The sequence below is a fragment of the Merops nubicus genome, unplaced genomic scaffold, assembly GCF_000691845.1.
Source record: "Merops nubicus isolate BGI_N331 unplaced genomic scaffold, ASM69184v1 scaffold44845, whole genome shotgun sequence".
NCBI classification, from domain to species: Eukaryota; Metazoa; Chordata; class Aves; order Coraciiformes; family Meropidae; genus Merops; species Merops nubicus.
The window spans coordinates 12,971-36,324 of NW_008609740.1; the positions used below are offsets into that span (position 1 = coordinate 12,971).

Here is a 23,354-nt window from a genome sequence, read left to right on the forward strand (position 1 = left end):
ACTCTTGAAGACCATAATTTAGATTGTGATTTATACATAGTACAATAAATACATTAAAAAGTGAACAAAAAGTATTTGTCAGGTAATTTAAAATGCAACACAGAACATGAGCTCTGTATCACAGACAGGTACCATCATAGAGGATGGGGGGGAAAAAAAAAAAAAAAAAAAAATCAGATTAGAATATAGTAACTACTAAAAAATATTTTCCTAGCGGTATTTTCTGGCAAAGCTAAACAACATAGAAAAATCCTAACTGCTCTCAAGTTACTGGGTAACTACAGAAAGCCTAATGGTAGTAAGGATATGATAAACAGAAATCCTGCTTAGCAGGACTTGGAACCCAAAGGCCTATGTCCCAGTGGTGTGTAAGGTGTTCTATCAATGACTCCAATAGTCTCCATTTCTTCCAAAGAGGGAGAAAAAAAAAAATAAAAGTAATTTTCACTCTGAAAAAAAAGGAGAGAAGGAATTGTATAACCCTCTAGTAGGAGTTCAGTAGCCAGTTTAATTTTTTTTCAATTGCCATCAGTGTTCCAAAGTAGTTTCGACACAATGTACTTCATCTGAATTCTGATCACACTGTATTTAATCATATTGCCTCCCCTGCATTCCTGTTCTCAGCATGTAATAACAGACAGCATACCCTAGCAAAATACCTAAACTTAAAGAGAAGATGGAGCTTTCTTGTCGGTACAATGCAGAGAACTTTCCTCGTTGGGGTGCTTCCAAAACAGAGTAATCCAATTCCATGGTCTGACCACTTTCTACACTGTTCACATTTTCTTTGTCAGCTGAACCAACTATCAGAAAATTGGAAGAAGGAAGCACTTTTACAGGAACACCCAGGGCATTTCTCACTATGAAAGGTGCTGTCTCTTTGAAAGAATGGTTGAATGTGGATGCAGTCCCTTCTGAAAATGCCTGAAATTAACAACATATATATTAAGTCACACATACATAGCCACAAAAACATATATAGAAGCATTTAAGAGACAGTTCCTAGCAACTACAATTTCAAAGAAAAAAAACCAGCATGTAGCAATACTTATGCTTTGTGTAGTTGTATTTCAGGAAGTAAAATTTCATTATTTATCTGTGATTGCAGAAAATATTGATTTACAAGAAGAATTCATGCTCCTCAGTAGTTTTATTTTTTTTTTTTAACAGTTATTGGGTTGCAAGAGTAAAATAAAATCTGGGGAACAAAAGTCCCAAGCACATTCACCATGTATATACTTCATATTCAAGGACAACTTATGCTTACATATTTGTATGATTACACAAAAGCCATGGTAACTGACTGCCAATATAGAGTATTCCTTACAGTATAAGGAAGTACTGATTTAAAGAACTGTTGCTCATTTAGAATTAGGCATAAGTCACATTCCATAAAAATAGCTTGATTTGGTAACCAAAATTTCCTCCTCCCATAAAAAGAAGGGGAAAAAAAAAAACAGCCTAGGACATTCATAAGCACACCTATCAGAAGAAAAATATGGGGAAAAGTATCTTTTACACACTGGAATTTCCACTTCTACAGCTAGAGCACACACTTTCCAAAGTATTCTATTAAGAAGAAAAGGTTGAAGGGAAGATTTGGTGTTTCAGAAAAAGGACTGTAGGAAATGGTTGTATTTACTGAAGGGTTTTACTTTCAGCTTACTTATACAACTGCTCCTTGAGTCCTGCATAAGCACATGTATTCCTCTGATATAGACATTGCTTCCTTCAAAAGCTAGCACCACCTTCTTGGTAGCTCTAAAGGGCTGATCAGAGTAAAATTGCTCAGCCCTGACAGAAAACATTTCTCAGGGCTGCACAACAGTCATTGGGTTCTCACTAGCAGCAATAGAAGTTATTTTGAAAAAAAATAAAAATGGTTCCTACAGAACCACATAATTGGGCATCTTCTGCCTTTTAGGACTACCTTGGCTAAATTGCTGAAAACAGCAAGACAACATTTGGATATAGTTATGTTCATTGTATCCTTCGAAAAGATGTTAACTGCTGTTTGTGGCTCAGGAAGAACAATGAAATCATCCCCAGGCATCAAACTTCTCTCTTGGACAGGGTTAGTCTTCACCTAAAAGAAGAATTTTATTAAGCAATGATGAACATATAGATTACTTTCTCCCATGATGAAACAGAAAAAGCTTGACCTACACTTGGCAATTTTGCCAAGCAAAGGAAAACCTCATTTCCTTGTAAAATTCAAGACAACTTACACAAACAAGGAAACTTTCTACCAACACTGAAGGCAAGTTATTTTCTTTCCTCTCAGTATGTGTGGTTATATGCTACATTTTGCTCACGTATTGGGCAATTATTATTCAGCAGAACTTAAACATGTATCAATACATTTTTTTCATGTGAAATTGCATAGTTCTCTCAAAGCAACAGGATTCAAAAGGTCAGTGTTCTGTCACATAAAAATTCTTATAAAAAGCTGTCTATTCAAGCTATTCCACAGTTTCAAGTACGTTCACATACTTCCAGCTTTAAACTCCATTGCTTCTTTCCTCCTTCAACTCGTTCAATAAGTGGCTCCCACACTGCATAAGCTTCATTGTAATAATGAATCTGAAGAAAGAACGAAAATCAAGATATCTAAAAATAAAGGACTGAGTTCCCTCTAATAAGATTTAGTACAAAAAAAAAAAAGTAACAACATCTTCACATTTTGGAAGCATTAAGCTAGCATTTTGAAGCACTTTAATAGCAGAGAACTATAATATACTGTACATTTTTCATAAGTGACAATTTCTGAAGAATTGACTACCTGCCTTGCTTTTAGAGCAACCAGAGAGCTTTGTAACTCTATTACTTTAACACCTTCACCTAAAATAATGTGGTCTCACCCTCCCTTTCTCAGTTGAAAGAATGACTTACGAGATTATAAACTTCAATGCCAGAAGCACTCAACTGTGCTATGAAATAATGATTAGTCTGAGTAAATGTTAGTCTGAATTGGTCCACCAGAACAGTTCATTGAACTCACAGCCTAAACTAAATTTTGACTTCCCTTTAGCCACTGCACACCTGAACAGAAGCAGCTGTAAACCAAAGAGTTTTGGATGCCCCATTTCAGCTATATTCCTTAGTTTACCCCCCTTCTGGAAGCAGGGGTGAATTCCCCCAGTTGTATGGGATTAGGCAAGCATATTCGATACACTATTAACAATATGCATATCCAGCAATGGAAGAAGGTTACCTGTACGTTCAGTACAGAAGAGAGTATGAGGTCCACTGGGTAAACGGACCAAACATAACTAAGATGTCATTAAGCTATCACACAGAGCAGATGTTTATCTAGTTGCATGAAATTTTAATGTTCTGCCTACATAAGAGACTCATCCCATCCTGGAATTCACCACATCTTAGGGAGCAGATCTGCAATAGCTGCCAAACAATTATGGTGTGACTACAATCCAAGATGTAGAGAAGATGGTGAGACAAGAGTGCAACTTCTATCTTAGCAATAAACGCAATGTTGGAGAAACAAAAAAAGCTGGGAAATACAAGTTAAATTCAAACATTCAACTAAGCCAACTTCATTGTTCATACAGGAAAAAAAAATAGAGGACTAGATTTTTTTTTCCCCGCAGTAGAAACTTCCATTAATAACTACAATACATTGCAAAGTTTCTGTAAAAACCACACAGTATGCTTAGTCATACTTGCCTGACTGCTACAGAACTCCTAGGAGCATTACAATTTAAACTTCTTAATTCAGCACATAGCATACCAGAAAGTTACTTGAATGTTATGAAACGTGCAGAAGTGTTTCACACCGTTAACAATTTGATTCTACATACCTCCAGTGACATATCAGCAGTGACCTCCATCAGTGAGGACCAGTTTTTAAGAACACCTGAAAACACAGATTCTACTAACAATAAAGGGACAGTACGATGTCCCAACCCACATTCCAACGTGACCTGAACTGACTTCACTACAACATCAAATTTTTCTTCTTTCAGAATATGTTCATGATCTGTAAAATTTTCTGTTGCTTCTGTGGCTACATCAACACCAAGAAACCAAGCACTGCACTGATCTACAGGCTTCACTTCCCACAAATTCTCAGAGACTTCAGCTGCTCCTCTAGAATCCTCCTCTGTTGTTTTGGGTTTTATGGCAGCCATAAAAGAAATTATTGGCGAGATCTGGAATGAAGAAAAAAAAAAAAAAAAAAAACCAACTCTTTGCAGCTCAAAGCATTTTAAAGCTGTTGAAAATATATAATGAAAAGCAAGGGCAAGGAGCTCTTGGGTTCTTCATTCAGATAAACAGCATTCAAAGCCCTTGTAACGGATGCAAGTTGGACTTCAAGATGAAGAAACAGAATCCAGTCATGGATCAAATTGTATTTTGCTATCCTACAAGGTCTCCCAATCCCTCCCTCACAATCGCATGTCAAGAACAAAATTTTCACACTGGAATTCCACTTCTAATAGAAGTACAGGTAGTACTCCCACAACAGCAGTCAATATCAACCTTATCCCTACCATAGTACAGAACACAAATTTTTAATGTCTCAAGTGTTCAAAAAAAGCACATTTGCAGAGTTACGTACATCACCATTTCGATTTGCAGTGCAGTATATCTGTCAAGAGTTTTATGTTTTAGGAACAATCTACTATTGCTCATAATTTAAGACACCACCACTGACCACCTCTACATACCACAAATACATATCTGTCAACTTTTTACAGGAGAATTAGCAAATTATACACTGAAAGATCTTTACTATAAAAACAATTTTTAACTCACCTATTAAGAACAAGGTATTTCACATTGTATATTTCTGGAAATCACGTTAACATCCTTAAGTTTACATGCACTTGTGTGCATGCTCCTGCTTACAAGTCTCTCTCAAGTATGAAATGTTTCATACATTTGCAAGAAACTGGTAGGAGGAATCCTATTATCTGAATGTCCTGGTTTCGTGTAAAAAGGGGTTCAGGGCAGGACCCACACGGAACAGAACTATGTACTCGCCTCTGCCCCCCCCTCCCCCCCCGAGAGAGACACACTTTGGGAAAAAAAAAAAATGAAAAATATTGTTCAAAAAGGAACAGGAAATGAAAAAGGGGGGGAAGGAAAAAAATAAATACAAAGATTAGGGGAAAAATACAAAAAGTAAAATATACAAAACCCTCAGAACCTTCAGGTTCCAGGGTCCCATGGAGTGAAAGGAGAACTTTCCTCTCCGAGCTCCAAGGCAGGAGTGAAATTAGAAACCGCTCCCTGCCTCTTATCAGAGTGTGTGTGAGAAGGGGAGGGAATACAATGGTTTCACCCCCACACCCGGGGTCCTCCCAGTTGCTGGAAGGTCACGCCCCCATTCCAAGCCTCAAACCACAACACTGAAGTATTTCAGTTTGCCCTTTTTTGCCAAAATATTGACAAGATAAGCAACTCTTCATGACTTTTACCAACACAGAACAGCTCTAAAAAGGATAAATGTCTATTTCTGGAAACTAACTAATGGGGAAAATGTAGTTTTTAAGTAGCAATTTGTAAATTTTTTTAAAAAAAAAAATTATGATCTATCTAGAATATAATTGGTAGATCACATTATGAATATTTTTATACACATATATAGGTGTGGGGTTTTTTAAACACACCTGTTCTTTCAAAGACAGCCTTAATAAGAACCTTACCTTTATAGTAAGTTCTTCAATTGTTACTACCACAGTTTGTAACCCTGAGACATGCATCATATTTTCCATGACCAAAGAACATGGCTGTAAAACCTAAGGGAAAAACATGACTTGATTATTAAGGTACTTTCTCTACTCAAACTTTCAAATGGTCTTGTGTCTTTTAAGACCATAGACCAGAGGCATGTTCATCTCATACAGGAACAAAACATTTCAGAATAACGGTATTCTTTCCATAGCATTACCAGTCTTGATTCCTGCATCCAAATTTGCACATGAGCAATTTAGCACTGGAAAGTTAACAATGAGTGAAATAAAAGCTATGGACATAAAGCTTAGAAACCAGACAAACAAAAACCCAAAAAGACAGAAAGATGGTATAGGAAAAAAAAACACTGAATCCTCAAGAAAACTGAATGCATAACACAAGATACCATGTGCAGGATGAACTACATAGGCCACCACCATGGCTCAATGCTCCCTGCCAGCAAGGAGCGGGTGAAGCTGCAGACAACTGTGATGTGATGAGCACGCTCTAGTGCAACAAGTAAACAGAGGCAGTAAACAATTGTAATTTAGTTTACAAATGCACCACAGAGGTTTTGGACAGAGCTCTGTGTTATGAAGTCTTGCACCTACTGATAGAGGGTTTACCTTTAAACAGCATACCACAAATGCAGCTCCTTCCTATCTTCAAACAATCAATGATACAAAAACTTAATTTTCTTAGTGCTGTGGATACGCCTACTAAAGAACACACCTGCCAACAGCATATCATTGTTTTTCATTATGAAAATCAAGTTTTCTTACCGTAGTAACATTCTTGTCTTGCTTATCTTTGAGAAAGGCACAAGCCAACACTTTGAAGCCCTTCACTTGAGCCGTCATCCTTTGTGCAGGCTTTCCAGATGTCAGAGACAAGTCACACTGGAAGGAAACCTTTAAGGCGGGGGCATCAGCACTGGTCAAATTTGCAACAAATACTATTTCTGGATCCACGATCACAGCTTTTACTGTCATGTTTGGCCGCACAGATACTTCTGTGAAAGTAAGTTTTAAAACTCCTTGAGTATAAAAGGTTGGAAAGGGCACATAATACCCAAAGAGTGTATAAAAATTGCTATGTAATTGTAGATGTTTAAGTTTAAAAAAATAACATATCAATTTACACAGGAATACTTTGCTCAAACTATCACAACAGTGTTCAGAAATCAGCAGCTAACTGATCAAAAGTTTCATTTTGAAGAAACTGTTCCAATACTGTAAAAAAAACAGTATTAGCTCTATACACTGTAGTCAACCTAAGCACCAGCTCTCCAAAGCCAAGTTGGAAATAGTTACCTTCTGACTCAATATCTAAAGTAACTAAATCCTTTGGCATGGACATTTACTAAATGCAACAAAAGTAGCAATATACAATTTCTTGTTTGTGCATCTACTCCAGCTCCAAACACGAGAGAAACACATTGTATTTATCTCTACTAAAAGGAAGACTCTGTAACCTAGTGATGGATCAAGACGCTGTGGAGCACAATGACAGGCAGTCATTACATGAATTACTCTTGCCTAGCACTTGCTGGAGATGTCAGAACATCACACCTATGCAATGAAATGGGTGTCTGATACTAGGTGCACCCCAGAAAAAGCCAAGAAAGCTACGCATCATGGATGGCAGCCAGCAGCACATTTTGGTAGTCCTCAGCAGCCACAGCAAGTTTTTTCTCTCCAGAAAATCCCAGTTTCAAAATACACGACTTGAAGAGGTTCTTCAACTTTAAAGAGTACATTTTTCTTTCTGCTTCCTTAACTACTATCTCCATGGTGCTTTTTACCCTAAGGATGCTTCCTTTACAGCCTTACATGGGAAAAAATCCTGTTTAGAGTGAATGATTTTCAGTATTTAGCTCTCCTGGAAAGGACAACTTCATGCCTGAACACAGTAGTTTTAGAACCACTACTCCTTACAACAATCTATGGTATCAGTGACCAGTTTACACTGTGTGAAGCATAAACTCATTTTTTACGTCTGACAGCAAGACAGCATCTTGAAAACTTTTGGACTATTGATTTTTGAGCATGAAGACTGTAAAGAAGGAGAGTGGTGGCAGGGGGTAGAAATCAGTTTTACAGACCTGTTTCTGGCTTGGATTTCCCAGAATGCTTTAACTGGAACTGTGCAGATCTTTCAGCTGAGGATGCCAGCATTGACTTAATGAAGAAATCTGCCACTGTCAACAAAAACTCCATACTGGCACACACATACAGCTTGTCAAGGACAGCAACGACTTCAGTTCCATTTGTATCCTGCTTGTAGCTTATATCTATCATTGAACTGTCATTTGTGTCATCTTTCTTGTCTATCATTCTGGAAAGCAAGTTCAATAAGAAACGTTTCAAACATAACACATAGATCTAGAAAAAGGAGGGTGAAGAAGCACTGCCATTATTTCTCCCCATGCCATTTGTAAGGAATTACAATGTAAACAATCAAGTGTTTCCTCCCAAAACAACAGGGTATAGACTTTCAGGAGGAAAAAAAAAAAAAAAAAAACACAATCCCATAACACACTGAAGTTTCAGTACATCGAATGCTCTAGCTGAGGTTGGTTGCTCTCCACCCAGCTGTTCTACACAGTTCACTGTAACACTCCAGCCTCCTACGCATTTGTTTGTTCGGATAAACGAGGAAATCAACATGTAGAGAAGAAACTTGTGAAACACGATTAAAATTTCATCAATGCCTTGCTGCACAGTATGACAGGGAACAACTGACAGCTCTACCAAGTTTTACCAATCCTGTTAGAAGCCAGAAAGAGATGAAGGCAACAGTCTTCCTCACAATTTGCATGAAGTTTTCATTTCTGATGTGCTCAAACATACCTTGCAGTCACATTCTGAATTCCTTCTCTGAGATCATCCAGAGTACATGCCTTGAGTTTAACATTAATATCCATCGAGCCATCTGAAAATATCTTCCCCGACGATGCCATGAGATGCAGCCGGAGTTCACCAAGGCATAGACTGTCACTATGCAGCGAAAGCAGAGGCTTCTACATAATGAGAATGAGAAGTTATCACAAAACCAAGTAATAAGCACATTTCCCTTGCTGTAAGCCATGTCCATTTTGATCCGAGAAGTGAAGGATCTAATGAGCCTGCATGTCCAGCCATACAAATGGCTCCAAGGAACTCACTGAGAAAACAGAACAAGCCAGCTGGGTTGCAGTATGGCTGCTTCTCTGGATTTCTAGCCAACGTTCAGAACGCACAGCCAAAGGATAATGAGCTCTGAATCTCCTATCAGGGGAACCCTCTACTCCCATCACATCAACTCATTCAAAACCAGGACCTCAACAATAAACAGAAAGGAATTGAAATAAATTCCCACTACACTGTGTTTCTTCCCCATTGCAGTACTTAAGCATCCCCATTTCACAGCAACTTTAAAAAATTATACACCCCACATACGAAAATCAACACAAGTTCTTACATTGCAGTTATTGTAAAAGGAAAGCTACCACGTGTTCACTATGTGCCAAGCCTTACAAAGTAAGGACCTTCACATCAGAGAAAGCATATTAAGTCATAAAACCAAGGCAACAATGCACATGTTTCTCTTCTGTTTTCAGCACAGGAAGTATTTTCATTATTGCTCACACACAGGGATACCTAAGAGGGAAGTACAGGCCATGTATATCTTGGATCTGCTTACTAACTACGTAGCAATCATGCACAGAAATACCATCATCTAGACTAGCAATTCCTGCTTTTCCCATTTTGATTTATTTTGCACAGCTGGCATCAAGGCATGAATGACCAAATCAAATGGTGGGTGCTTTTAGTTGGTTAGTTTATTACTTCCTTCTAGTGTGATTTTTAGAAACGCACTTATGTTCTTCAAACTCAGGATATTCTCTGCCCATAAGACCCCCAAGTTTCACAATAAATTGCATAAGCTCCATAAGGTGAGCATTACAAAAGCCAACACAACCAATAAGACTTACTATCCCAAGTTCCATTTATGTGAGAAGCCTAAGTTCCCCACCCCCATCCATACAGTAAAAGCTTTGTCACAAACCTGATTGATATCACTACTGTAGAGTGTTACTGAAAGCGACTCAAAATTAAAGTCAAATTTAAGTGTTGTGCAACGTCCCACAGAAGACTCAACTGTAGAAGTGTCTTTTTGTCCTAAAGCAAGAAGAGAACCTGCCAGTGAAAAGAAAACATTTTTACATTTCTTTAAAACACTGGGCCTGGGGGTGGTTCTCAGTTTGTGTTTGGTTTTTTGTTTTAATTCAAGTCAGCAAGACACAAAAAGAGGAAAAGCTCTAAATCCAGAGGACTACTCAGAAAAATTTACACTTTCATTTACTCACTATTGCTTTGCTCTATTCAATGCCTGCTAAAATTACCTAACACAGTGGTTTAAGAACCTTAAAAGTAAGCTGCTATCCATTTACTGCAGTTCTTCACTCACTCTAATGAAAAACTACAGAATGTATTAAGACTGCTCAAAGATTATGTACTACTCTTCTTCTCACATAATAGCGATTCAACCATTGGTTAAACAGTAGTGTTTCTGACACTGAGAATGTCTAATTTTGGACAAAAAAAAAAAGACTTTGGCAAAGTCTTACCAATATTTCATCCACCAGAGACATACACTATTTGCATTAATGCACTACTTGGATACTAATATCCTCAATTTCTATAATTTTGCTCTAATGTTGTGGGATAGTTGTTTGGCTTTTTATTTTCTAAACCATCTCCAACTACAAGACTCATTGATATAGACTGAAGAATACCATTACAAGATGAATCACAAAAAATGCTACAAAAACTCTGGACCATCAACAGCTCACACTTCATTTATGTGCATACATTTTTTTTATAGCTTTTCATTTACACAATACCTATGTGCAACAATTAAGAAAACGTTTACACACATTTATGTGCTTTGGATAAATATAATATTTCGATTTGCAAATAGCCCTGTGCTTAAACATATTCAAGTTCTGAAATGAACATACCCTCACAGAAATCAGGTTCATTTGGAACCTTCCGTTTTTTAATTATCGGCATATCTTGAACATTCTCTTGCACAGTATTTGGCTGAGAAGAAGCCCCTCCAAGGTTTTCAAGTAAAATTTTCATGACAACAGTTAGATCATCTCCACTGAGTGCAATCTGTAAGGTAATAAACCCACAATATTTCTGGTGACAATAGCTCCTCCCAACACAGCATGCAAACATTGAGAAGAAACAACACGCCGCTTCTACTATAAACAAACTGTGTAGCCAAAATGATCCCGGCCAAAGCACCCAAAAAAATAATCAAGAAAACTAACATTCCATATGATAAATACTTTCTAGTCTTGTAAGACTCTTTGCCTGCTAAAAATAACTAATTGATGATCATAAGCACTTCTTAACAGTTCAATAATGCAAAAAGATAACCAGACAGATATCATTAAAGCCAAGATGTACATTGTATGCACTAAAGTAACTGTCCTTCAATAGGTCTTTCAGGAGTGTGTGAATCTGAATTTAATTATAACACAATCACAAAAAAGTAAGTCGTAGTAAGTGACAAAATGCAGTCACTTAACCCATAATACATAGGGTTAGAATATTTTTTTCAATGAGTACTCCCAGTTTGTGGGTGTTTTTTTTGTTGTTGTTGTTATTTTTGGGGTTTTTTAACTGTTACTCCTTCAGTATCATTCCTCTGTCCATCACCAGTGCTACATTTGGCCACAGCACACACACAGGAATGAAACAGGCCTCATGAACAACTCAAAGACCCTCAAGTCCATTTCTATGCTCTTCAATTCATATGGTTAATGCCAAAAAAAGAGTAAAGCCCTCTCTCTGCAAAGCTATCAACCAGAATTCTGACCTGTTATAGAAATCTATATGTACCCTTCTCATTTCTATTACATCTACTAAGCACTCAACCTGAATATTACAGTTAAACAGTTAAAAACCTTCAGTCTAGATTTTTAATACTAACTGCGATAACCTCAGTGATGTTACTGACTGTTGAGTCACAAGATGGCTCCAGCATACCCCCAGAAAAAGAAAACCAGTTTTATTCTCTTTGTATGCAGCTACACCTATTCATTATACAATGTCAAAACTCTAACACATCTATTAACTGGACAGTCAAGCTGTAAGTCTTTTAACATTCTGTAAAGAAAATCAATTGCAATGAGTTTACAAGCTCCTTAAGTTTGCTTAATACTAATCTGAGAACATATGCAATATTTTATGTAGCTCTGATTTGCTATATTACCTGCATTGGTTTTAGGTCTCCTTTGATACCAATTGCTGGAGTTTCATGATACCAAGCTGCTGCTAAATTTCTGTGGACCAATAAGGTCAAACTCACAGGATGCAGGATTTCAGAGTCTGGTTGAGAATCTGTGGATATGATGCACCTACAAAAAGACAGAAGCAATAAAGGAAAAATATTTAGTGGTTCCAGAATCCCAAATGCTACCATACTGATCTAGTAGAATTACAGATGTAGTTATTTTTAAATTAATAATGTGTGCTTACACGGACTTATGCTCAGGTACACACTTAATATCAACTTGCTGTCCTATCATTCCTTTCTAAGAAATTTCAGAGTTCGTGGACACATGTCTCTACCTAAAAGCACTCCAGAACAGTTTGGAGGGGTTGGGTTTTTTTCTGGTTTTAGTATGTTTTCATCAGGTATCATCTTTAAATAGCAGGACAATGCTGCATACGGAACATGGACCCATTTTCTTTACAAACATCTTTCAACTCCGAATAAAACTCCATGTAATTACCTTGATAATTTCAAATGAGTTAGCTGAACATCCATGTTGTCAATGACTGGAGGAAGAGAAGATTCATCTGAAGCCACCAGCTTGAATTCATTCTGAATGCTAATTAGGCCAAGATCAGCTACCAAAGCATTGCATGAAGTTGAAGATTCAGGAATGACTATAACTGGAGCTTTCAAGTTGACATCCATCAAGAGGCGGAAGCTCTTTTTAGCCAAGTCTTTCATGCTGGAAGCAGCCATTTCTGCTGCCTGAACAGTGACTGCAGTCAGGGCTTCCCGTGCCGTTTGGAAATTATTTAGGAAGTTCTAATGATACATAGTGAAAAGAAGTGGTAGGTAGTGAAAACAATTAAATTCTATATAAGCAACTAAGTCTTACAAATAAGGCAAGCCCAGGCAAAATGTAAATTTAAGAAAAACAGCACATCTGTGGCAGAAATATGAAACTTCTAATTCAGTCATGCCAGCTTCAAAGAACAAAAGGTTAAATTCATGCACAAGCTAAGATATTGTTTACCTATTTAATTTTTAAGACATTATTTAAGCTATCAACACAATTCTGTACTTGTTTTGTCATTCTTCTCCTTATTTGTCATTCCCTTATAAAGCAGTCAAACTGAAGTGACACTTCTTCAGTGAAATACTTCCATATGCTTGTACATCAGCTCACCACAAGGTACAGGTCACAAATAGATTTTTTTTTTTTTTTTTTATAAAATAAGATATAATGACCTATATGTCAAGAAAAGAACTCAAATACATGTCTTACCAAGAGAGACATAAAGAATTTATGTAGGTAAATTATTTGGATGCAGCCCACTTTCAGAGACATTTTAGCATCCACCCTTGACATATCAGTGTAGGCTTCCCCAGCAGTAGCATCTGGATAAAGTGACATTTGAAATCTAAATACTTCATCTCCCATTATGGAGACAGCCTGGAAGATTAAATCCACATAGTTAATACTGCCAGACACTTATCTGTGATAGAATCATTGCTTTATTTTTCAAACAAGAAATATTTCCATAAAAAGATCAACTGTAACTCATCAACAGTGACTGGACAAATACATGCTAAGCACAAAAGAAAATTGAATCAGCTATTTTGTGGCATGTCTCTGCTCAGTTGGTTCTCTATAGGGCATCTTATATTTAACCCATGCTACTTGGAACTAAACATATATGTTTTGCTTCCCTAAGATAAGGGAAATTAACAAAATTTTGCTTAATGCTTCATACATTACATCATACCTAGCACTCTACGACACAGCTCATCAACTACAGTACTGCCATTAACTTACAAAACTAGGTCTTCTTTTACAATCTGCACAACATGTTACCTTTTCATGGATTGTTTTTGGATCAACATTTGTAACTACAATGTCTTCAAGTCTGGAGAACACTTTAATCTTTTTAGGTTTCATAGCTACAGATGCATCCATTCCTGATTTGAGACAGAAGAAAGAAGACAGCCATTTGTTGAAGTGCATTTATTAAGTAAACACCTTTTTTGAAAGAATCATTATTTATTACTGAATATAAAGAATGGGAATACCTTAGAATCCAGCATTCTATGTAACAACCCGTGCTAAACCCATTACAGACTTGTGTGACAAGTTTGCCAACATAAATTGACTCTAAGACTAGTATAAAAATTAACAATGTTATCTAGGACCTAACGGCTTAAAAAAAATTGAAGTTTGTGTTATTTTAACACAGTGCTTTCATTTTTTTAAATTTTACTCCACATAGAAATTAACTACCTTCTTCTTCTGAGTCAAACATTTTTTTCCCTCATAAGCATTTTGGCTATTAGAATACTTCAGCACAACCATAGTACACAATCCCAATCTGTTCAAATACATGTTACAGAGACATCTTGAGTGCACAGACTAGCCTTTCAGTAACGACTGGGGGGAAGTAACGTACTTCCTGCTACACCAGCTAATCCAGTATTTCAATTAAATCTCCTTACCTTGTACTCTTATGTCTGCAATTCTACAGGTCTGATCACACACTGTAATACTGAACACATTTAGCTTTGCAGTCAGTTTCAATTCACAGATATCATCATGGGCTGCACTAGCAGACACTGGGTAGGAAACACAAGAAACATACAGACTTCATAAGTCAATATTTTAAAGCAAATGTTAGATTATTTGTCTTGTACATATATGAACTATTCAAAAAGCAACCTGAAGTTATTCCTTAAAAGTCACTGATAATTACTAGCCAAGATGTGAAATAAGTCTGTGGTTTTCTTCTGTCAGAGGAACAGTCACCAACTACCAACAGAATAACAACAATCTGAATGATGGAGCTTTCTCCTCAAGATCTAGCTTTCACACAACAGTACAGAAAATAGAGTGCATATTTTGTTAACTGAAACACTATCTCACATGAGAAAAGCTCCTTCTTGTAACACGCAGTGGAGCTAATTTAGGCATATTAGGTGAAAAAATCTTCCTGCAGTGACACTGAATGTGTCTGCAGAACACAACATGTAACAGCCAGCCCAACAGATTTACAACTAGGAAACCCTAAATTTTCCAAACAACACTACATGTACAAGAATCAACCACATGGGACCTGGCAAAATGATCTTAAGGAGCTTGCATAAAAAAAGTTCATATTATTTCAAGACTACAGAAACCTACCATTAAAATAAGCCTAGCACCCTTCAGTTCTGAATTTTTTCTTGCTTCTGCAGGGCTCAAGAACATTTATTTTCACATCTAAGCACTCTTCAGGGCCTTCAGATTGGAAAGCAACAAAGCTGTGACACTTTCATAGTGTTCACTGCAACATAACTTCTTCACCTTCTATTACAAAATTCAGACAAGTACCCAGGAAAAAGTTATGCTCAGTAAGGAGAATCTGTGAGACTAAGCAACAGCAAAACTATCTGGCTTTATTTAAAAAGGGATTATTTTCTCCCCACACACAGTTGTGCATGCCTTGTTCTTCCAAATAGACTGTAATGCTATCACCCAAAATGGTATCCTTCGGAACTAAAGGCTAGATGCTGTTAAGCAACAGAAGTAAGGCTTTTCTAATACTGCATTACCTGGTCTAAGAGTACTTCCTTTTTCTTTTATTTGAGGCTTGTGGCTTGATGCTTTATCAGTACTGGAAAGATCACCTGATGGAACACTGAGTGTGAGGAAACTCATGATGGAAAGCAAAGCCTCTGTGTGAAGCACTACATCCAAACATGAAAAGATGACCTAAAATGAAGGCAAGAAGAACAAATAATATTGTTATGCCATAGACTGCAACTAAGTAACTCGGAGCAACTGTCATAGAATCAAGAAAACAGTGTCTTGCTCAGTTTCTCAAGTATCTCACTATTCCACCTCCAATTTTACAGCATACAAGCTCCAGAACAGATGAAGTAGCTATGGAAGGGAAGCTTGTAACAGCTACAGAACTGTGCCAGTCAAAAAAAAAAAAAAAAAAAACAACAAACAACACGCTGCAGGATGGTTTATGTGGTTACACTTTATCAGTAAGCTCTCATAGTTCTGCTGTATTTGATTGTGCAATATTGAGCACTTGGGCTGACATATTCAGAACCACACAGATATTTTAGTGGGTACAATAAAACAAAACACGAAGATTCGAAATTTGCAGTCAGAACAGACAGTACATGAGTAACAACCACTCTAGTCTTTATTACTTAGTGAAAGCTAGCACCAGCTAGCCAACTTTCCTAGCACAAAGCAACTCTTAGTAAATGCTGGTTTTACTGGCAAGTAGGCATGTCAGCTTTCTTTAAAGAAGTCCAGCCACTTCAAATTCTACATATGGCTATCAAGAGCCAAAGCTCTACCCACTACTACAACTTTGAAAGAAGCATCATAAAAGCCTCATGTCCTGCTTATTTCAGAAGTCACTGGAGCCATGGGAAGCTACACATCAGCAGCTGCTCTCTGAAGCAAAACAGAACTGACTGAACACAAGACCTGTGACAATGCTTGTCTGACATTTCACTTCTCTTCTCAACTCCACTGGTACCAACATTCAAGCTCTGAAACTTAAGGCTTTCACTTCACACACTGCTAAGTGCATCACTCTACAAATTAAACATCCTACAGGCCTTAGAAAAGTCCTTATAAATTTTAACTACCTAAAAATGTAGAGCTTCTACTTAAAGCAATACAGTGAATACTCCAGTAGGAAAAAAAAAAAAAATTTCTCTCTTGGATGTCTCTTTGCAATAGTTATATATAAAGCAGTAAGCCTTGATAGTTTTGGGTTTTCCTCTTTTTTTTGTTTTGGTTTTTCCTTGTTTTGGTTTTTCCTCCTTTTCAATGGGAAGAGAAAAAGTGGGTAACTAATAAGTTCACACAGCTATTATTATTTCAAAGCTTAAAGAAAAAATTAAGTACATCTAGTACCTACATTGACATTTTGCTTGGTGCTTCTGTAAGTAGTAACAAAATCTGGTCCATCAGCATCAGCCTAAAAGAGTGGAAAAAAAAAAAACTGAGCAAACAGTCCCTATCGAATTAACTGAACTCATTAACTGAACTAGTTGAATTCACCACAGGCATAAGGATTACTTGCATTGCACAAGAAAACAAAGGGAAGAGATCAAGCCTGAAGAAACAAGTTCTCCAAATCAAGCATAGGATCAAGGTAATCAAAACAGGGTAATTGGAATGCTCTGGTCAGTGGTATTTTAACAGCATTTATTTTGTTAAAGGTCAACTGAAGAGTTGCAAAATTTTCCTGTTGCCTAGGATCTATTTAGACTGCAACAGTTTATGCTTAGTACTTTGACAGAACAAATTAACTTCTCTCAATAAAAACGATGTCATTATGGGGAAGAATATCAATAGCCCACTGGTTCTGCAATCTATCAGTTTGTCAAGTATTTCTGCAGTTTTTAAATGTCTGGGGTTTTTTTCCAGTTAAAGGTCAACTCTACCTACCAACATCCCACTCCTCCAATCAAGGCTCATTTTACCAGCTGTAGGAGGTACATCTCACTAATGCAGGCAAAGACTACTTCACCTATTAGTTTTCAAAAAGGTACTCATCTATATTATTCACAAAAAAGGTACATGAACATTGACCTCACTGATTTCAGTGACTGTTGACTTATGAAGCAATCGCTACACGGAAGCAGTAGAGAGTGAAAATAAATTTTAAGTTGAGAAATAGGTATTTAGAAGACTTAGTTAAGAAGTTTAGATAAGCTTTAGATACAAATCCTCATCTTGTTTCAAAACAAGAAAAAAATCCAACCCAGGCTCTCAGACTAAGTATGGAAGTTTATTTTACTCCCCATATAAACTTAGTTAAAAGGTAATGAAACCTTAATGTATTCCATTTTTAGAAGATGTTCATCTGTCTCACTTGAAGAATTAATAATGCAAAGAGGATCCCCTTTTGAATCTGCAAACAGAGAAATAAAACTGAAGTGTTTCTACTCACAAACATTACTCCACCCACCAACGCCTCCATGCTAAATCTCCCTTATGTACTATTCTTGCTGAAATAGTCAAGGTAAACATATCTTTACACCAATAAGCTGCAGATTAAGCACTACCCCATTAAATGCTGTGCTCACTTTTTAAACTTTAACTTGTCAAACTTATCTTTGTCCTCAAAGAAGACTCAATATCACAAAGCCATTTGCATTCCGAAAATTAGTTTCACATTCCTACCTTTTGGTTTTTATACTCAAAATCATTCTTCTCTACTCTGAATACATACATGGCTATTTCATTATTACCTCAGTATCATTTTGAATTGTTACCTGGCCAATCAAGGATTCACACTGTATTCCCACTGCTGCCAGAACTGGTCATGAAGCATAGACTCAAAAGCTTATCAAAATAGTCTGAACAGATAGAATACTTCTCAGGAATGACCATTTCTACTCAAAGAAGGCAACTACCTCAAATGAAATAATTCAAAACTAACAACAGGAGCAAGATTTGCTATCAGGTGAAACAGATTAATTGAACCTAAAATACACAGGACAGCATTACTAAGTGAATTCAGCATGTAATCTTTCTGCCCTTTTCCCCAACACACTAACTACTATTTTTTGAACACACCATGTTCTTGATATGAAAGCTGACCTCTCACATTGTACTAACTGCATATGACTTTTCCACAGGACTTACCATTTATTTCAGTGCATCTCATAGTTATTTTTTTCAGATATGCTGCTGCAGTCAATTCGTAATTTCTAATTTTGGTTTCAGTTCCCAGCTGTAGCACAGTTAGGATATGTAATGGGTATCTCTCCTTCTGAACTTGCTTCATCAAGGTTATTACAACCTTGAATACAGGAAGGGAAATAAGTTCACTATTTCAGTAAAGCTGTCCATATATTATAGCATGCAGTTATACATGGGCATTATCTCCTCAGCTAAGCTCCAAAAGTCGTATTCGTCTAGACAGTTTGCCTTTTTACAAAGAGAAACAACAGTTAAGAATTTCTACTCCCTCCCATCCTTGTTCCTCTTGGCCTAGTAACCAAGCACTCTTTCAACAATGAAACAAAAATCCCAAGTCTATTAATTGGCTAAAATTTAACTTTGTTTTATCTTTAGCTTGTCAAGCTATGTTTTAGTTTCCTAATCAGACACTACAGTGTTACATGAAGACTGAATAAGGAAAAAGCAGTTATTACAAATCATGCTGGTTGGGATGAAAGGGCAGTAGAGAACAGATAGCAACATGATTCCATCTTTGAATATCTGATACTATGTCAATAATGACGGACCCAAATGTTTCAACACTAAATGTCTTAATTAATGCAAGATTTTCAGCATTACTTTGAATAGACAGATGAAAAAGAGAAAAATTTGTCTTTCTAAACATAGCTGAATATTAAGTAGAAGAACTACATACAGTTATTAATAAATAATGTTAATTTCCATGTGATTATTTCACAAGTCCATTACCTTCCATTCTTGGGAACTAAAAATAGCACCTCAACCCATAATTTACCACAGAAGCAATTTAAAGATTTCAAGTTGGTCAACACTTGGTTTGTATGATGATGTGGCATGCTCGTCATACACTAGCAAATTAGCACTTTATAATTAATCACCCAACACATACTGTCCACAGACAACATGGACACTATCTTGGTAAATATTTCCATGTGAAGCACATGTAAAACCACACTAAACAAGACAGGCTTGTTCATGAGATACATTAAAGAAGACAATATGTAGCACTACAGGCTAGCTTATAATATGCCACAGTCCTACCATTAAAACAAGTTTTCACAGCAAAAACAGCAAACCTGAAAGTTAGAAGCTACCAAAAGGTACTAATGCCACACACTGGGTACCTATGTGCTCTTTGTTGATAGGTACCTCATCAGCCACTTTCAGCTGTAACGCTGCAAAAACTAAGAAAACCCAAAACCTGGGATAGCGATATCAACTTGCTACTTCTCTGCACTTCAGCTATGGGAGAAATACTTCTAATGCCCCTGAAAATAAAGTTTTCTTACATGATTTCATAACACTCACACAGAATATAATCCCACAGTTACCTAAAATAACCTGAATACCTAAGCCATTTGGTCCAACTCTCAAACAAAATGTAAGGCCATGCTCAACTCTTCACACTTAAGTATCACTAATATCTTCGGAGAATTATCCTTGGACATTTGTTACACGTAGCTATCTTAATGGATTGCTTGTGCGTTTTCCCTGTACTTTACCTATAGCCTAGGTTTCAGACTTACCATCTCTAAGGGAAAAATACTAGATCTAGCTTAACTATTTCAGCCGGTTTGTTTCTGAGAATCAAATGCAGCGTTATGACGGATTAAGGCTACCTGAGTGAGGAGCATCTAAACTAAGTCTGGTTTTCCCTTCTCCATGTACCATGTATATTAAATATTCTATAAATACTATCTCATCTAATATAGACCAAAGAAAACAGCTAAAGAAATGCTGAAGAATATGAGTTCTGAAGTTTTTGTCAGTTAAGTACTGTCATCTTTAAACAGTTAAAACAGACTTTATAGACCACTGCTTTGAAGGAACAACCTTGACTCCTACTTTGAGTAACAACATAGTTTATTGATGAATACATACCTCTTTGATTTCAAAGTTAAGCAACATATTGATTACATTATCATTTAAAGTTCTTTTTTTCTTTTCAGACACTATCCTTTCTGGAACACTTTTATGCTGCGTCAAAATTGGTTTCTCCATTTCTTTGGTTTTACCTGAAGCAGTCAATAAACAGGTTAACTTTAGAAATTGCCACCATTTTTTTATCTCAAGAAAGAAGCCCATTCTTTTATTCATTTAGAGGGCTTACATTCCCCTAAGATAAGCTAGCAGAGCCTTTAACTTTGGAGCATGCAAAAGAAACAAACACCTTCTGGCAACGAGATGACTGACATTTCAATACCTTGCCATTTCTGTAACAATTCTGCCACAACAAATACACAATTTGCTTTGTAATACTGCCACTTTTTTTTTAAGTACTGAAGTATGAACACTGTCCTCACAAAATTAGAGGAAGACTTTATCACTTACACACCATAGTCTCAGATCTAAGCTTGCTTTCAATATAGTGTTTCTCCCTATTCCTGAAAGCTAACACACTTAACATTCATGACAAAACTTCCATCTCTGACCTTCCTTTTGCAGTATGAATTTTGCATGAGTTTGTTTTTCTTCTGCTTCACCAAGGTTTTCCATCAACACTTTGAGAACGACATTCAAATCCTCTTGACTTAACACAACCTACAAAATTGGATATCACAGCTCTCAGGAAAAACATGTTCTTCCTTAAACTTAATACTAGCTAGCAAAGCAGAACAAGGTTTCCTGGCAAGAAGAGTGCTTATTTACAGGTATTTTGTCAACACCACTGTCTTTTTAATAACACAATGAAATTCTTTTAACTGTTTACTGTTAAAGGATTAGAAGACTAAAGAAGGCTTTATCAAAACATATTACAGCCTTTAGTCTACCTATGCTTTTAATACTTCCCTGTAAATGACACATTACTTTATGACATTTGAATTTCAGTTTCAGTCAAGTTTCTTGCTGCAAAAAAGAGCAAATATCTTGAGGTCATTCAAGGGAGACAGGAAGTTATGAAGCTTGGAGTTGCTAAGGTAAATATTTGCATAAATTGAAATTTATAGCTGGTTTTGGTTTTTTGTTTGTGTTAAACTAAAGTACTGAAATAAGAGGCTCGCTCAGAGACCTGATCCCCGAAATATTTAAGTTGGTTCTGCCTTATGGTGGGGAACAAACAAGACTCCTTAACATCCTTTGCTGTCCAATTCATGTACATAAAGTTCTGGTGGTTTTTATGATAAACATCTGCATTTACTCACATAGGTTAAGCCCTGTTGATATCCCTGAAACTCACTTTACAGATACTGAAAGCCTGCAGCACATTACATCCTTGTGTCCAGAAATAACGTAAGACTAATCTGATATTCAATATTACCACAAGCTTCCCACCAAGACTTACATTCATTGTATCCAGATACCCCGTGATCTCCAATACTGGTAATTTGTGAAACCAAGCTGCAGATAAATTTCGTTTCACAGAAAGGCTTATATTAATAGGGTGAAGTATCTGAATGTCTGGATGTGACAAACCTGTCTCCATAACAGTCCTTAAAACAAAGAAGGAAGAAAAAAATAAACCAAACAAACTTCTAACTTCTCTGCCACGCATTATGTTGTATGCCACATTTTCAAATTAACATCTTAAAAATCTCAAATGTCACATCTCTGTAGGCTTAAACAACATTCTGAGCAGAACAGCATCCTGTTTTACTACTGATTTATTTCACCTTAATATAAGAAGTACTTTAATATCAAACATTTGACACTGTCACCAACCATGGCTTCTGAACAAAAGTAGATTAATATCCTACAGAGTATTAATATTACCAATTAGCTAAGGCATTAGTTAAAGTGCACCTTACCTAGACAGTTTCAGCTTTGTCAGCTGCACATCCATTTTGTCAATGACTGGAGGAAGAGAACTGCCTTCTGGAGACACCAAGCTAAACTGGTTCTGAACCTTAATCAAGCCAAGGTCTATCGCTATAACATTGGGAGAAACTGAGGACTGAGGAATGACTATAACTGGTGCTTTCAAGTGAATGTCCAATGCAAGTCGAAAACTCCTTTGAGCCAGGTCTTTTACACTGGTAGCAGCCTTTTCTGCAGCTTGGGCTGTTGCAGCACTCAGTGCCTCCTTAGCTGTCTGGAAGTTGTTCAAAAAGGTCTGGAATAAACAGTTGAAGAGAAATGTCTGTAAGCAGTTTTGTAATCTAAATTACCCTATCATTTTACAACATCAACCATCAACTACGCTGCCTACTGTGTTAAATTTTCCCTGGTGAAAGGTAACTGAGGGTTTTTTATCATGATTTTGACCATCTTTAACAGATGGTCAGAAACATACCAATCAGTACAATCCACTCATTCTAAACTCACCTCTACTTTTTCTTCCAAGTTACAAGCAATAGGACTAGAAGACATGGCCTCGAGTTGTGCCAGGTGAGACTTAGACTGGGTATTAGGAAGATTTTTTTTTACTGAAAGAGTAGTGAGGCATTGGAACAGGCTGCTCAGGGAAGTGGAGGAGACACAATCCCTGGAACTGTTCCAAAAATGTGTAGATGCAGCACCGGCAGACATGGTTTAATGGTCATGGTAGTATTGGGTGATGGTCGGACTTGATGGTCTATTTTTAAAGCTCCTCTTTACTCCCAGTGAATGCTAAGTCCTTTTAAAAGGCCAGTTAAAGCCAGCCAGTACCTAATGACAGAAAGCCCATTTGCACTTTTTTGAAATGGCAACATTAGGATACTGGACAAAGACACTGATATTTACAGTGACT

The 23,354-nt window shown here is 36.8% G+C and overlaps 1 protein-coding gene across 1 annotated transcript in view; it reads right to left on the reverse strand.

Moving 5' to 3' along the window:
* The window catches only part of VPS13C (vacuolar protein sorting 13 homolog C (S. cerevisiae)), a gene marked incomplete at both ends in the record, with an annotated part of 69,224 nt that overhangs the window by 12,399 nt on the left and 33,471 nt on the right, over positions 1-23,354 (reverse strand). The window contains 23 exons of the mRNA XM_008940676.1: positions 660-924; positions 1,931-2,086; positions 2,494-2,583; positions 3,819-4,169; positions 5,670-5,762; positions 6,480-6,709; positions 7,802-8,034; positions 8,550-8,719; positions 9,748-9,860; positions 10,703-10,859; positions 11,968-12,112; positions 12,491-12,795; positions 13,259-13,426; positions 13,829-13,932; positions 14,464-14,580; positions 15,556-15,715; positions 16,893-16,952; positions 17,812-17,891; positions 18,629-18,785; positions 20,567-20,700; positions 21,118-21,226; positions 21,969-22,116; positions 22,432-22,736. Coding sequence (XP_008938924.1) covers positions 660-924; positions 1,931-2,086; positions 2,494-2,583; positions 3,819-4,169; positions 5,670-5,762; positions 6,480-6,709; positions 7,802-8,034; positions 8,550-8,719; positions 9,748-9,860; positions 10,703-10,859; positions 11,968-12,112; positions 12,491-12,795; positions 13,259-13,426; positions 13,829-13,932; positions 14,464-14,580; positions 15,556-15,715; positions 16,893-16,952; positions 17,812-17,891; positions 18,629-18,785; positions 20,567-20,700; positions 21,118-21,226; positions 21,969-22,116; positions 22,432-22,736 — 3,850 coding nt within the window. The remainder of the gene's footprint in view (positions 1-659; positions 925-1,930; positions 2,087-2,493; positions 2,584-3,818; positions 4,170-5,669; positions 5,763-6,479; positions 6,710-7,801; positions 8,035-8,549; positions 8,720-9,747; positions 9,861-10,702; positions 10,860-11,967; positions 12,113-12,490; positions 12,796-13,258; positions 13,427-13,828; positions 13,933-14,463; positions 14,581-15,555; positions 15,716-16,892; positions 16,953-17,811; positions 17,892-18,628; positions 18,786-20,566; positions 20,701-21,117; positions 21,227-21,968; positions 22,117-22,431; positions 22,737-23,354) is intronic.